General features: G+C 31.9%; 1 protein-coding gene and 1 long non-coding RNA gene across 2 annotated transcripts; one reads left to right on the plus strand and one right to left on the minus strand.

Moving 5' to 3' along the window:
• Nucleotides 1-5,412: 5,412 nt before the first annotated feature.
• LOC127843710 (putative ATP-dependent DNA helicase Q1) lies at nucleotides 5,413-8,969 on the plus strand. Its single transcript, XM_052373453.1, has 3 exons — nucleotides 5,413-5,738; nucleotides 6,529-6,701; nucleotides 7,989-8,969. Exons 2-3 carry the CDS (start codon nucleotides 6,532-6,534, stop codon nucleotides 8,818-8,820), a joined length of 1,002 nt encoding a protein of 333 aa, XP_052229413.1. The 5' UTR covers nucleotides 5,413-5,738; nucleotides 6,529-6,531; the 3' UTR covers nucleotides 8,821-8,969.
• A 353-nt stretch (nucleotides 8,970-9,322) lies between these two features.
• On the minus strand, nucleotides 9,323-14,326 carry LOC127843725 (uncharacterized). The gene is made up of 4 exons (XR_008032305.1): nucleotides 14,245-14,326; nucleotides 13,076-13,108; nucleotides 12,632-12,807; nucleotides 9,323-11,917 (listed from the first exon to the last, which is right to left on the minus strand). It is a non-coding gene; the product is annotated as an uncharacterized LOC127843725 (long non-coding RNA).
• Between the last annotated feature and the right edge of the window lie 21 nt (nucleotides 14,327-14,347).

Here is a 14,347-nt window from a genome sequence, read left to right on the forward strand (position 1 = left end):
TCAAGAATATTTACGTATATGAAATTACAAAGTGGTGTTATTGTATAACCTTTTACAAAATTAACATTGCTGGTTTTGTTCTAGCCATAAAACATTTATCATGGATTAACAAGTAACAACCAATTTATTTATGACACAATAGAACGGAAATCATATTAATTGCATTATGCATTTACTAAACAAGCTATTTGCTACTGTTTAGAATTACACTATCTTACTAAAAATGATCACAGGTACTTAGTGCTTTTACATACTTGTGGTAAGTTTTGTATTACTAGTTTGACAATTATCGGCAGACACTTGTCGATATACAGACAAAATTTGCATGGGAACTTTCATATTTTTTCAGCATAATTGCCTTCAAATTGTTAATTTAGCAACCCTTTGACATTATTTGCACATCTGATCTTATTATACAATAGCTGATTTTTGTTGATAGATAGACATATATAGACTTTTCAAAGTTCTATAAAAGTTCACACATGTTCCATCCAAGTAAACAAACAGAACCAATAAAGATCAACACAGATAATAACTGTGTGTATAGCTTGGGAAATTGCTAGTTCATGAATCCCTCCTTTGTTGATTTCTGTAAACCAAAACTGTCAGTTTTGCTGGATAGAATGGCTTGTATGATGCCCAGCTCTTGCATTCGCAGAACAGCTTCTAAAAACGGAAAACCAACAAATATCTTAAAATTTGGTCAATAATGGCATTAATGCAGACAATTTATAAATGTCTTGTGTTTTGTTGATTTCGAATCTGGAAGATTTTTTACGTAAGATTGTGGTACGAAAATCCAACGGTAACGGATTTTGTGGTTTTAGGTATCTTGCAGGTTTCTAATTTTCTTTCGCAAATTATTGTTGAATAGTTTAAATTTTGTCGCCACTAAAAAACTAGCCATTTTGTAGCAATTCTAAAATAACAGTCTAAACTGCATACACTTAACTCTATAGTTACAATTTGAATGCAAATCTTAGAATGCATCATGTTATATCATTCATATTTTTTTATATTGAAACATTCAAATAACACATAACACAGAACATATATAAAAAGGTATGTGGTATTGTGTGGAGATACAAAACACTTCACATCATTTATTTGCACATAAAATAATAGTTACAAAATAAGTAAAACTAAAACACTGTCATCAACCTACATTTCAAGAATATTTACGTATATGAAATTACAAAGTGGTGTTATTGTATAAACTTTTACAAAATTAACATTGCTGGTTTTGTACTAGCCATAAAACATTTATCATGGATTAACAAGTAACAACCAATTTATTTATGACACAATAGAACGGAAATCATATTAATTGCATTATGCATTTACTAAACAAGCTATTTGCTACTGTTTAGAATTACACTATCTTACTAAAAATGATCACAGGTACTTAGTGCTTTTACATACTTGTGGTAAGTTTTGTATTACTAGTTTGACAATTATCGGCAGACACTTGTCGATATACAGACAAAATTTGCATGGGAACTTTCATATTTTTTCAGCATAATTTCCTTCAAATTGTTAATTTAACAACCCTTTGACATTGTTTGCACATCTGATCTTATTATACAATAGCTGATTTTTGTTTATAGATAGACATATATAGACTTTTCAAAGTTCTATAAAAGTTCACACATGTTCCATCCAAGTAAACAAACAGAACCAATAAAGATCACCACAGATAATAACTGTGTGTATAGCTTGGAAAATTGATAGTTCATGAATCCCTCCTTTGTTGATTTCTGTACACCAAAACTGTCAGTTTTGCTGGATAGAATGGCTTGTATGATGCCCAGCTCTTGCATTCGCAGAACAGCTTCTAAAAACGGACAACCAACAAATATCTTAAAATTTGGTCAATAATGGCATTAATGCAGACAATTTATAAATGTCTTGTGTTTTGTTGATTTCGAATCTGGAAGATTTTTTACGTAAGATTGTGGTACGAAAATCCAACGGTAACGGATTTTGTGGTTTTAGGTATCTTGCAGGTTTCTAATTTTCTTTCGCAAACTATTGTTGAATAGTTTAAATTTTGTCGCCACTAAAAAACTAGCCATTTTGTAGCAATTCTTAAATCACAGACTAAACTGCATACACTTAACTCTATAGTTACAATTTGAATGCAAATCTTAGAATGCATCATGTTATATATCATCCATATTTTTTTTATTTAAACATTCAAATAACACATAACATAGAACATATATAAAAAGGTATGTGGTATTGTGTGGAGATACAAAACACTTCACATCATTTATTTGCACATAAAATAATAGTTACAAAATAAGTAAAACTAAAACACTGTCATCAACCTACATTTCAAGAATATTTACGTATATGAAATTACAAAGTGGTGTTATTGTATAACCTTTTACAAAATTAACATTGCTGGTTTTGTACTAGCCATAAAACATTTATCATGGATTAACAAGTAACAACCAATTTATTTATGACACAATAGAACGGAAATCATATTAATTGCATTATGCATTTACTAAACAAGCTATTTGCTACTGTTTAGAATTACACTATCTTACTAAAAATGATCACAGGTACTTAGTGCTTTTACATACTTGTGGTAAGTTTTGTATTATTAGTTTAACAATTATCGACAGACACTTGTCGATATACAGACAAAATTTGCATGGGAACTTTCATATTTTTTCAGCATAATTGCCTTCAAATTGTTAATTTAACAACCCTTTGACAGTGTTTGCACATCTGATCTTATTATACAATAGCTGATTTTTGTTTATAGATAGACATATATAGACTTTTCAAAGTTCTATAAAAGTTCACACATGTTCCATCCAAGTAAACAAACAGAACCAATAAAGATCACCACAGATAATAACTGTGTGTATAGCTTGGAAATTTGATAGTTCATGAATCCCTCCTTGGTTGATTTCTGTAAACCAAAACTGTCAGTTTTGCTGGATAGAATGGCTTGTATGATGCCCAGCTCTTGCATTCGCAGAACAGCTTCTAAAAACGGAAAACAAACAAATATCTTAAAATTTTGTCAATAATGGCATTAATGCAGACAATTTATAAATATCTTGTTTTTTGTTGATTTCGAATCTGGAAGATTTTTTACGTAAGATTGTGGTACGAAAATCCAACGGTAACGGATTTTGTGGTTTTAGGCCTAAACTAATTACAGTGATATTTAACCTTTTGGGATATCGGTAAAGTGCGAGCAGACGAGGTGTAAATACGTTAAAAGTAAAAGCTAAAAGACTAAAAAGTTAGATCTGAATATCTTTAAATTTTGTGAATAAATGTGTTTCTGGTGGATAACAACAACTTACCAGAATATTGCTCATGGTCACACGTAAAACTTCTTTCTGAGAGCGAATGGAAAATGTGTCACAAATTCTGATACATAAACAGTAGGGTGTCGTTATTGAAATACCGCGAGAATACTGGAAGAATAGAGATGCCAACTATAATGTTTAAAACAAATAATTTTTTTAACAAGCGTTTGTGATTTGTCAGGATAATAACAATAAGATATCGAAAAGATCAAAGCAAATAAATTCGACAGAAATCTGAGATTCGGCAATATATTAAAGACGGGTTATGTTCACCTAAATTGTGTTTGGTAAAGACTGTCACTATCAATCTCCATGCAGAGTTGTCGTTCCTTGCTCTCACATACAACCTCTGCCATCACAAGAAAATCCTACCAGATTCGGTAGGACGTTATTATTTTTTTATTCGGCGTAAGCTGCATAAGCCAGCTTTTCACCTTAGCCTGACCTTTGTAAGTGTCCAATAAAATTCCAATAAAATTTCCCGCGGCTAGGTACGAATGAATACACTTCATTTATTCCATTGGCTGATTTGAGTATACCACCAGAACATTGGAAACATATCCGCGTCTTTGTAACACTGTTTTACTGTATGAAACAATTTTATCTCGAATGAAAAGGCTTAATAGATAGAACAGTTTTACACTCAATTCTCGACATCAATACAGTTTGTGCGTACACCTTTTATTTTCAGAGTATTACCAGCGCAAGAGCGTTTATACTTAAAAGGCTATGTTCTCATATTTAGTACTTACTTCCTTATTCCTGTCAACATGTTAACATGTCAAAGTATAAAGAGCAATGGAAGCGAGGCCTCACTTTAAAGCATTGCATTTCAACCCGCGAGGTATATCGGGTCAATTCGCGGACATTCAGAGTTTATATACAGGTCATCACCGGAGTTGGCGGCCAGTAAAATAATCGTTATATAATAAAGACGCTATCCGTGAACTAGGTGACCTGGAATTTTCTTTAGACCAGAAATATGTTAAATGAAGATATTCAGCAATATAATTATGGTATGTAAATAATAGATTCTTAATGTGTTTTCAACAATACAATGATACATATTATTGTTGATAAATTTAACAATAATTATTCGTCCATATTGCCTAATGTACTAAAGGGATATTATGAGCATGTAACAGTTTATAGGTGTCTATCGCAACCGTTAATTATTTTTGATGTTTCTACTTCATATACACTTATATTAATTAATGCAGCATCATCATACTAAAACAATATACCAGAAAGAGAAAAATAATGCATTTGAATATCAACCGTACTTTCGTTTGACAACTGATCATGCGTTTACGAGTTGAACCTAAATTTAGTTTTAGTGCAGATTTGTTCATACGACACAAAGACACGAAATTGTTTTACGGATCATTTCAGCTTACAGGACTGGGTGGGTCACGTAAGAATATCGAATATAAAATATATTTTTATAAACAACTGGTAGCAAGGTGAGTTGCAGATAATTAATCAATAACCACATTTTAACTAACTATTTTGACCTGTTAATTCTTTTCAGCTCAATTCAACAGTGCAAAATGCCCATAATATCACTTTAAGCATTAGCACGATGATAATTGATACTGTTTATAATCGAATCAAATAGCAATGCCCGACAAACCACTAAAACAGGTTTGTTCGAAGAACGCGCCTATAAATACGGATACTTCTCGTGTGGCCGGTTGACTCATATGTTTAAATTTCACTTCCATTCTTCTTTTGGTTTTCTGTTTTGTATCTATAGGTTTATGACCAGCAATATGTTATAATGTAAAATAAGCCGCGAAAACTCCCCGTAACATCGCGTACTGCGTGTGATGCAGCTAAGAACTGCACAGAAAAAGACATTCGCTATCCTTGATCTCATTCATTAAACTATTTACGCCGTATATCTTTTTTAAAGATATTTCTTGTAAGTGTTATTTTATGAAAAGTAGTATCATTATCTTTTAGATTTTCAACATATTGAATTAGTTTAGGTTCATAATAAAAAAATAAATTACCTAAATTAAAAAAGTAAAAATAACGACGGGACATTTTTTCGATTTGGTAAACATGGCGTTCACTTCTGAAATAACGAGAGCTTTTATTGAATTTTGTCCATCTGTTCGGCATAAAGCGAAACAGATTGAATGTTTGGAACATTTTTTAGCAGGGAGAGACATAATTGCTAACCTTCCTGTAGGTTATGAAAAAAGTTTGGTGTATCAGATAATTCCAAAGTTGTTGTCAATTGTGAAAAAAGATGAACCGCAAGCGACGATATTAGTCATCTCTCCATTAGTCATCTCTCCATTAACAATCATTCAAAATGAGCAGATTGAAACTCTGAAAAAGTATGATGTAAAGGCCTGTAGGCTTTCTAACCATGAATGTGATGGAGTAGTAGAGGTAATTGCATTGCATTATCATTATTACTATCATAAATATTATAAAGACTTATTACCAGGAGACTTTGCATGCCTTTTTGTGACTATTTTATACCCATATGTTCAACAAAACAAAATATATATGTACCTTTTTATTTGTGGCATTTAAACATCTCTTTATGTGTGGAATGTATGTATCCCGGAAAAGTAACCTTTTGAAAAAACCACTAATCTAGTACAAATAATTCTGACCCATTCATAGTACTTTCAAAATCACACATGGTATCAACAGTTATAAGTTAAATCAAGATATCATTAGTTGATATAAATATAATGGACCAGCGTTGTTTTTACCGGTATGATAAGTGTTTATTTTTTTACAATGATCATAACATTCATATAACATTGATTTTAAATGGGGGGAATTTAACTCTTTTTAGTAGATCCAGCAATAATTGTTAATAAGTACATGTTACACTTACTAACCTTAATTCATTGTATGACGTATTTCAAATTTATTTTTAATACTGCTTTAATAAATGATATTTTAGAATAAATGGTAGATATTTATATAACATGTATATGCTTTGCTGTACTGATATAAAGCCATTGTAATTGTATTTATGGTCCGTATATATACCATATTATTATTATTCAAGAAATATAATATATATATATATAATAATCGATAATTATACCAGTAAACGTAGTACCGTATTACTTCCATTCGGACTTTACCAAGAGTGAAAGAAGAGTTATTATTCACATCATATAACCTGTAAGTTAGCAACTATTGGTATATTTATTTACAGCTTATGGAGAAAGATATGATCCAGAATATTGCAGAAGGGGAATTCGCAATTTTGTTTGCTCTACCTGAAGCACTTCTTAACACAGTCAGTGGAAAAGACTTGCTGAGCAAAAGACAATTCATTGATCATGTAAAAGGGGTAGTGATAGATGAATGTCACATTGTAAAAGAATGGTAAGTAACTAAGTAAGATTCAAGATTTTATTAACAGCATTTTTAGAAGGCCAATTGCCCATGTGGACAGATTTTAATACATGCAATTTGATAATAACATTAATAGACATATATACATTATTTTAACAAGCACTTGAAATTATGATTAACCAAGGTTACAAAACGTTTAAAATAATAATAACATAAGTAGTACAAGCAGTGTGCGAAATTCAAATTTTAAAATAATATCCCAAATTCTTTTACACATGTATAGAAAAGTTAAATTTCTTACTGGCCCGACTATATACATTTTTAAATTCCCACTACCTCGAAAGGATTTTCACTAGCCAAAACCCTTCAAGCTAGTGCGAATTTCGCACACTGAGTACATGTATCAATAAATAATTTACATCAGGAAATACATATTGACTGTAATTATATTTAAGAGGAGTACTCATACTTATCAGTACATAAATTAATGCATTAATTTTAACATACATTTACTCTTTAAACTAAATCGTATGAGGCGTAAACAAGAACTCATACAAAAATACTTTTTATACAGGATTTCACATGTATTCACATACAAAATAAAAAACAGCAGTAAGTGAGTAGGGAATATGGGCCCCATAGAACAGTCAAGACATATATCCTCTTAATTTCATATGCAATTTATTAGCCTTTGTAGTTCAATGTAAGAACACTTTCCCTGCTCTGTGGGAAGAAATCTGGGTTCAACTCCCAGCAAAGGCCATAATTTACACATGTGTTATTTGGAGGATAAAATTCTTTTGCAGGGCATTTGTTTAACATAAGTATATTTTGATCATTAATGTATTGATCAAATCAATACATTTCTTCAAAGAATGATTCTTATTGGTATTTTTTCCCCTTTCATTATTTATGCACAAAGACAATTTCAATAGCTAAATATTAACCGTTGTGATGTAGGTATACATGTTTAATTATATATGTACACCATTTTATATGGATTCAGTCAACTTCATGTAAAATGTTTTGTGCTTGAGCTGTGAGTGCTTGTACAAGTTAATGATCACAGAAGAAGTAGACTACCAAAAATTCTAGATTGCCATTAAAAATGGAAACTTCACTGACGCATTTAGGTTTGTTTAAGTCTTTGCCTTATCATCACTTAATACATGTATATAAAATGATGTTCATCATATTTTCTCTTTATAATCTTCAAAGCACCCTACTGATATTAATGGTTCTAAAAAATGTAAAAGAGAACTCCTGTATAGTTATAATATTGCGACTTTTGTTGTTAAAATCTTCTTTCATTATTAGGGGAGAGGAATTCAGGACAGCCTTTCAAAAGCTGAAGACTCTTCCTGCGGTGTTTAATGATGTCCCATTTATGGCATTAAGTGGGACATTACCAACCAGTCTGATGAAGGAGCTGCCAAACATATTGGGTCTCAACAACCCTGTGACAGTCCAAGAAAGCCCTGACCGTACGAATATATTTCTGAAAAAACTTCACAAGTCGAAAATTGGTGACACTAATGAAATTTATGAATCAATTTTCAAAACAGAATGTGATGACCTTAAGAAAGACCCCTACAATTATCCTGTTACAATGCTTTTCATGCCTGTGTGCTATATAAGCCAGGCAGCAGCATATCTTAAGCATTTGTTTGGAGATGGTGATATTACAACGTCTTGCTATGCAGTGTTGTTTTCCAGACAAGACAAAGTTGTTCTTAAAACAACAGTAGAGGAGCTACAAATGGAATATCCCCGAATAAGACTGATTTTAACATCATCAGTTGCTGGCATGGGGTTTGATCCCCCAAGTGTGATGAGGATCATTCATGCAAGACCACCTCGTACCTTGTCCCAGTACCTCCAGGAGATAGGGAGAGCAGGTCGAAGGGGACAAAACAGTTCTGCAATTCTTCATTACAACAAAAGAGACATTGCCAAAAATATTCCTGGAATTCAAGAAGACATAGTGCAGTATTGCAATAATGAGGAAACATGCCTAAGGGAATTGTTGTTAAAACCATTTGGATTATCAAAATCTCCAGGAATTGCAAATGAAAATTGTTGCTCATTTTGCCTGAATGAAGACATTTCAAAATTAGACAAAGCTGGAGCATTTGATAACAATGTTTGAATTGTAATAACAATTTCATTTTTTATGTGCCCGATACAACAGGTTGGTGTTTGGTTTGAAATTTGACAGGTCATTTCAGAGTTAATAATGTGTGCTATATTTTTTAAATCCATTTTTAAACCATCAAATACACACACAAGACAAATCAAACCATAGACAACTTGCCTCAAAAAATGTTTATTTCTGCACATTTTTATCAGTATTGTTATTGCAATCCACTTTTTTTTTATTCTGAAAAACATTACACCCCATTCTATTAATGCAGCTTGTATTGTATCACTAATCTGTATTGCTGTTCAATTATGTCTGTTTACATCTCAAAGTGGAGAAACAATCTACTGATCTCAAAATTGTGAATTCTACATTAACACATTTTAAAATGAACATCTGACATAAATCTAAATTGTATTTAAGTATGTCAAACTTGAAAAGCATGTCACATCATCTACTGAATTGCATGAAAAATGACATGTTTAATACATTTTTACTTTTTTTTCCATTTTTGTGCTGCATAGGTCATTGGGTTTATAACGTTCCATTTTATTTATATTTTCTCTCTGATAGGCGTTTCTTGTTTGATTTAATTATTTTTAATTTGTTTAGCAATCACATAAACAACCAAGCTATGTAATATGGAATTTTTACACCCATTATTGCTGCTTCTTCCTGTATTTGCGCGATGATTATCTGAGATATTAACTCTATGATTCTACATTCTCAAATCTTTTCTATAAAGAAGGAATGTAGTTGACAATTGTTAATAGTTTTATTTGATCGTTCGTCAAAAAGTTGTAATTCTGTTACTCTTGTATCTTCAATACAATTGAGTAATTAAATAGTAATTAAATTGAATGCGTTTAAATTCCCTTTTATTATTGTTTAATTTGAGTTACAATGCTATGACGTTAAATTTTATTTACACTTGAATGTATTATGAATATTGCTGGGCCAAGTGTGAGGTTGAGCGCTCTATAACCAGGTTTAAACCCCCAATGCTTTGCATTGACCGTTCCAAGGCGGTGACCCCAGCTTTATTCATATTTTGTGTTTATGTTGGTTTGTATTGTGCTGTATTGTGCTGTTTTGTACTGTTTGGGCAATCGGTCACTTGCCTTAAATAAAGGACCAACTAATTGTTTTTAATGAAAATTCAATACTGCTCCAGCAGCTGGAGTTTCACTTCTTTATATTGTGTAGGTGACAATCACATACATCAACTATTTAAATATTAGGACAACCTCTTTGGTAAAAATGTTTTTACTATATTTTCCAAATTGATACCATCAAACCCATGTTGTCTTCTGAATGTAAAAAAACTGTAAATTACATTTTGTAACATTTTCAGGTGGAGCAAAAAACTGTTTAATTATAATAATAAATTTTTTCTGTATATCAATTTCTGATAAGTATTATAAACAAAACATCCAAATTGAGATGTATTTTGGCAAACAATTAATAATTAAGACAGAAACATTTACCATAATTTTAACGGTGAGATATTTTGAATGCAAAAAAGTTAAATATGTGCTCTTTATGTATTTTGGAAAATATGTACTCCTGAACAATTTACAAAATGCCAGTTACACATGTTATAACATTCGGTAGACAACATATTTTATGTCTTGTTTTGCACTGGAAAATAATCCAGAGCTGACCTAAAACAAATACTGAATTTAAAAAAATCACATGACAAACCTGTTGGTAAATGTATATAAACTGTAAGTCTTTAGTGTACAGACAGTACATATTTGTGTTCTACATAAACATGTGTTCTTGCAATGAGTAGTTGATTAAAAGCACAGGTGATGTGAATGTACCATGATATTAAATTACATGTTATTGGTATGGTATTTTGTTATGCATATTTGTTCTTGCTAGGCAAACATTAATGTAGTTCAGTTAGAATTATACATGTAGTCCCAATAAACAAAATACTCCGCACATTTAAACGTAAAAAGTATTTCTTCTGAAAACTGTCGTTTATAAAGAAACACTTTGTTTAATGTCTATATTCAGAATATCTTGATTCAAATGGAATGCAAACTGAACGTTGCATAAAGTACTGTCAAAACTTGAGCACAACAACCAGCTATCCCAATGCAGAATATATGTCATATAAATGTTATGAAAATGATGGTTTTTTTTTCAATTTTTATGCATTTTTTGCTTGCATTGTGGTTAATAAGATGTCCATAACAAACAATTTCAAAACTCTTAGTTTCAAATCAACTAATATACAGGACTGAGGTTTAAAATTGTAGGGCACACTTATTACGTCACTCCATGTAACACACCCTAGCAGTCCTCCTCAGACGATTCATGGTCAAAATTGATAGTATTTCCATAATACAGCCTGTCTACTACTTGCTTGATCCTGTACTTAAGATCAACAGAGTTAATTTTTCTGACTGATGAACATAGGACATTTGGTATGCCTTGACACACTCTTCCTATTGTTTTAGAAAACGGTCGCAAGTCCCTCAAAGAATTGGCAATCACTTCCTTATCTTTTATTCTGGCTGGCGTTTGATGCCTACTAGAAACTTTCCTTACTGATGTGGAAATCTCTATTTTCTCGACAATGTCGGACACAGTGTCTGCGGCTCTGCAACTTCTTTGAATTGCTTTTTCCGCCTTATTTGCACCCAAAGCCCTGATTAAATCCTTTTGGTTTCTTACAGAGTTTTCTTGTACAAGATCACTTTCAATATTTCCTGCAGCTCCACCTCTCAGTATACACAGTATCATCTGTGTCATTGGACACCACACCATCAGTCTCATGTACATAGTCTAGATAGCCAAAGTGGTCAAGGAACTGTCGCAATGAATTTAACAGTGATTCATAGTTTTCGGATTTTGACTTCACCAGCTGAATAACATTTCGGGTGCAACTGGAATCAGGGCTCTCCATGCCAAAGAACTCCATCAGCTGCACCTTCACCATCTGTTTACCTGCCAGCGACAGGAAATCGTGATGCGCTTTAAAGGCGCCATTAACCTTTCCATTTACATCGCTCCTTTGCAACTTGCCCTTGTAATGGTATAGGGTTCCAGTTTGTCTCAGAGTTTTGGAACTGAACAGCTCTTTAAAGCATTTCTAAAAAAACATGACAATGTAATATATTTTATACTTGTATTACTATTCGAAAATTGTATGAAAGTTTCTGTTATAAACTAGCAGTTTAAAAACAAACTATCCTCCACAAAGAGTATGGCCCACTTGTGTAAGTGTTGGATATCTTAGACATTAGTAAAATCCATAAATTTGATAAAAGTTTTTTTTTATTTTGGACTTGTGAATAAAAACAATCAAACAATAAAATTAAGAAAAAAGGGTGCACAACTTTGGCAATATTTAAAGAGTTTACTTCCCTTATGAAATGTGTTCTTGTATTTTCAAACATGCACACCAACTATTTCAGAAAGGTTTATTAATTTAAAATATAACATAAACAAATGGCTATGATAGCTCTATATCACTCACCCAACAGGTGAGTACAGGCTAAAAAATCAACAGTGTTTTTTTTAGAATATGTTTCAGTTTTCACTTAAAGATGCCTTAGCAATCACAGTTATGCATGGAATGCAACTCTTAAAACAATTTTGAAAGATCTTTATTTGAGGAAGTTGACTCAATCAACATTCCTTCGAAGGTAAAGCACTGTTTGGCTAGCAGTTTAGGCGCTAATGTTGACATGAAAATGTAGACGCATGGTGATCAATGACCTACAAAACTTGGTCAAAAGCTCACCATGAGCACTTTGTACTCTGGTAAGCTAAACAATTTTACAGGAACAAGGTCGATAAGTACCTCCAAGAAGTCCTGCTTGATGTGCCAGAGCTCTATTTTGAAAGGGTGGAGATCTTCAAACCACTTTTCTGGTTAGGTAGCTAAGGAACGAAGGTGTTTCGCTTCCTCTAGACGCTCACGAGTTAATTGATCACCACCAACAGGGACTTTATAGGACCGAAGAAGGTCAGTGGATCCTGTTTAAAGGAAAGTTTGTGATGCTTGACCCTGAAGTTAATTTTTCTCTACATGCAAATAATTTTTTATTTATCATTAAAATGTTAATTGAAATTTAGTTTGTAGCATTTCAACTGCTACTTACTGATGTAAACCTGATTAACGCACACAAATGAATATAATAAATTATAAAATAATGTGCTGAATATATTAATTTGCTGTCATTTACTAGTATACTGACGTTGGCAGTAAATAAGATTCTATCAAAGTGGGTACATTGTATAATACCTGTATCCTAACTGTCTGTAAAACCCTCAGTAACTGGAAGGTCAAACAGACACAATAACAAACTTGAACAATAACATCAAACTGTAAGATTTATGTGCACAGATGTATTTGATGTGGCAAGATCTATCATTGTACATAACTTTGATTTATGGGAATGCTATATGCATCAGTTGCATGAAATTTATACATTTAAAATAAATTGCCTTTCACTTCACTATATACTGCAGATGACTTAAAAAAACAACTTGGCTCAAGCAAGGCAAAAGAAGGTTACATCATGCCACAAAAACACAACTACTTGCATTATAGTAATAACAACAAGAAAATAATAACAAATAGCAACATGCATGCTGAGAACAAACAATATATTGAATAAATAGAAAAAACGAAAGTCAAAAATAATCTAAATAAATTTATTTTGCATGTTCAGTAATGCTTAAAGATTTCTTGGAAAAAATAAGTTTGTTTCATTATCAGCATCTTACATTTGCATAGGACAGGGAAAATTGGAATAGCAAAAATGAACAGCAGCTTTTTATTCAATATTCATTTTCTTGATGATCAAGTAGATGGAAGATACTAGCCTAGGTAAATTTCAACTGTACTTCAAAACGATTTTTATTTGACAATACTTCACTGTATTAACTGTTTAATGTACTATGTCTTCTGAACAAGTATTAAACAAATAAATAGATTGACAAACTTACATATTGGCTATCGGTAAATGACTAGCAATGCATGGTGTACATACACAAACCCATTCTAATCTATATAGACTCCAATGGTACTTGTGCGTCTAGAAAGTTCTTATAATAGCCCTGTTTACTTTTCAGCATTTGGAAATTATTATCTTTATGCATTATATTATTTAGAATCTATTGACAACAAAAGTACATTTTGCACAAGCACATTTGGTTTATGTATTATATTATTTAGAATCTATTGACAACAAAAGTACATTTTGCACGAGCACATTTGGTTTATGTATTATATTATTTAGAATCTATTGACAACAAAAGTACATTTTGCACAAGCACATTTGGTAAACACCAGGAATTATGTTCAGTCTGAGTGTATTGATTAGAATGGGCAGATATGAATGCAGAACAAAAATTCCAAATTCATAACAGAAAGCAAACATATTTACATGCCACATAACATATACATACCAAATGCCTTCATGTAAACATCACCAAGGACCTGTTGATACTGGTCCAATATATCTATACAATCCTCATGCTTGGCCTCATTCTATCAGATTTTTGCCTCATC

Source organism: Dreissena polymorpha, chromosome 9 (genome assembly GCF_020536995.1).
Source record: "Dreissena polymorpha isolate Duluth1 chromosome 9, UMN_Dpol_1.0, whole genome shotgun sequence".
Classification (NCBI taxonomy): domain Eukaryota; kingdom Metazoa; phylum Mollusca; class Bivalvia; order Myida; family Dreissenidae; genus Dreissena; species Dreissena polymorpha.

Excerpts from the sequence above, each read along its gene's own strand:
- LOC127843710 (XM_052373453.1), top strand. The coding sequence starts at position 6,532 with ATGGAGAAAGATATGATCCAGAATATTGCAGAAGGGGAATTCGCAATT. Across the intron at positions 6,702-7,988 it reads TGTCACATTGTAAAAGAATG|GGGAGAGGAATTCAGGACAG; the intron begins GTAAGTAACTAA and ends TTTCATTATTAG.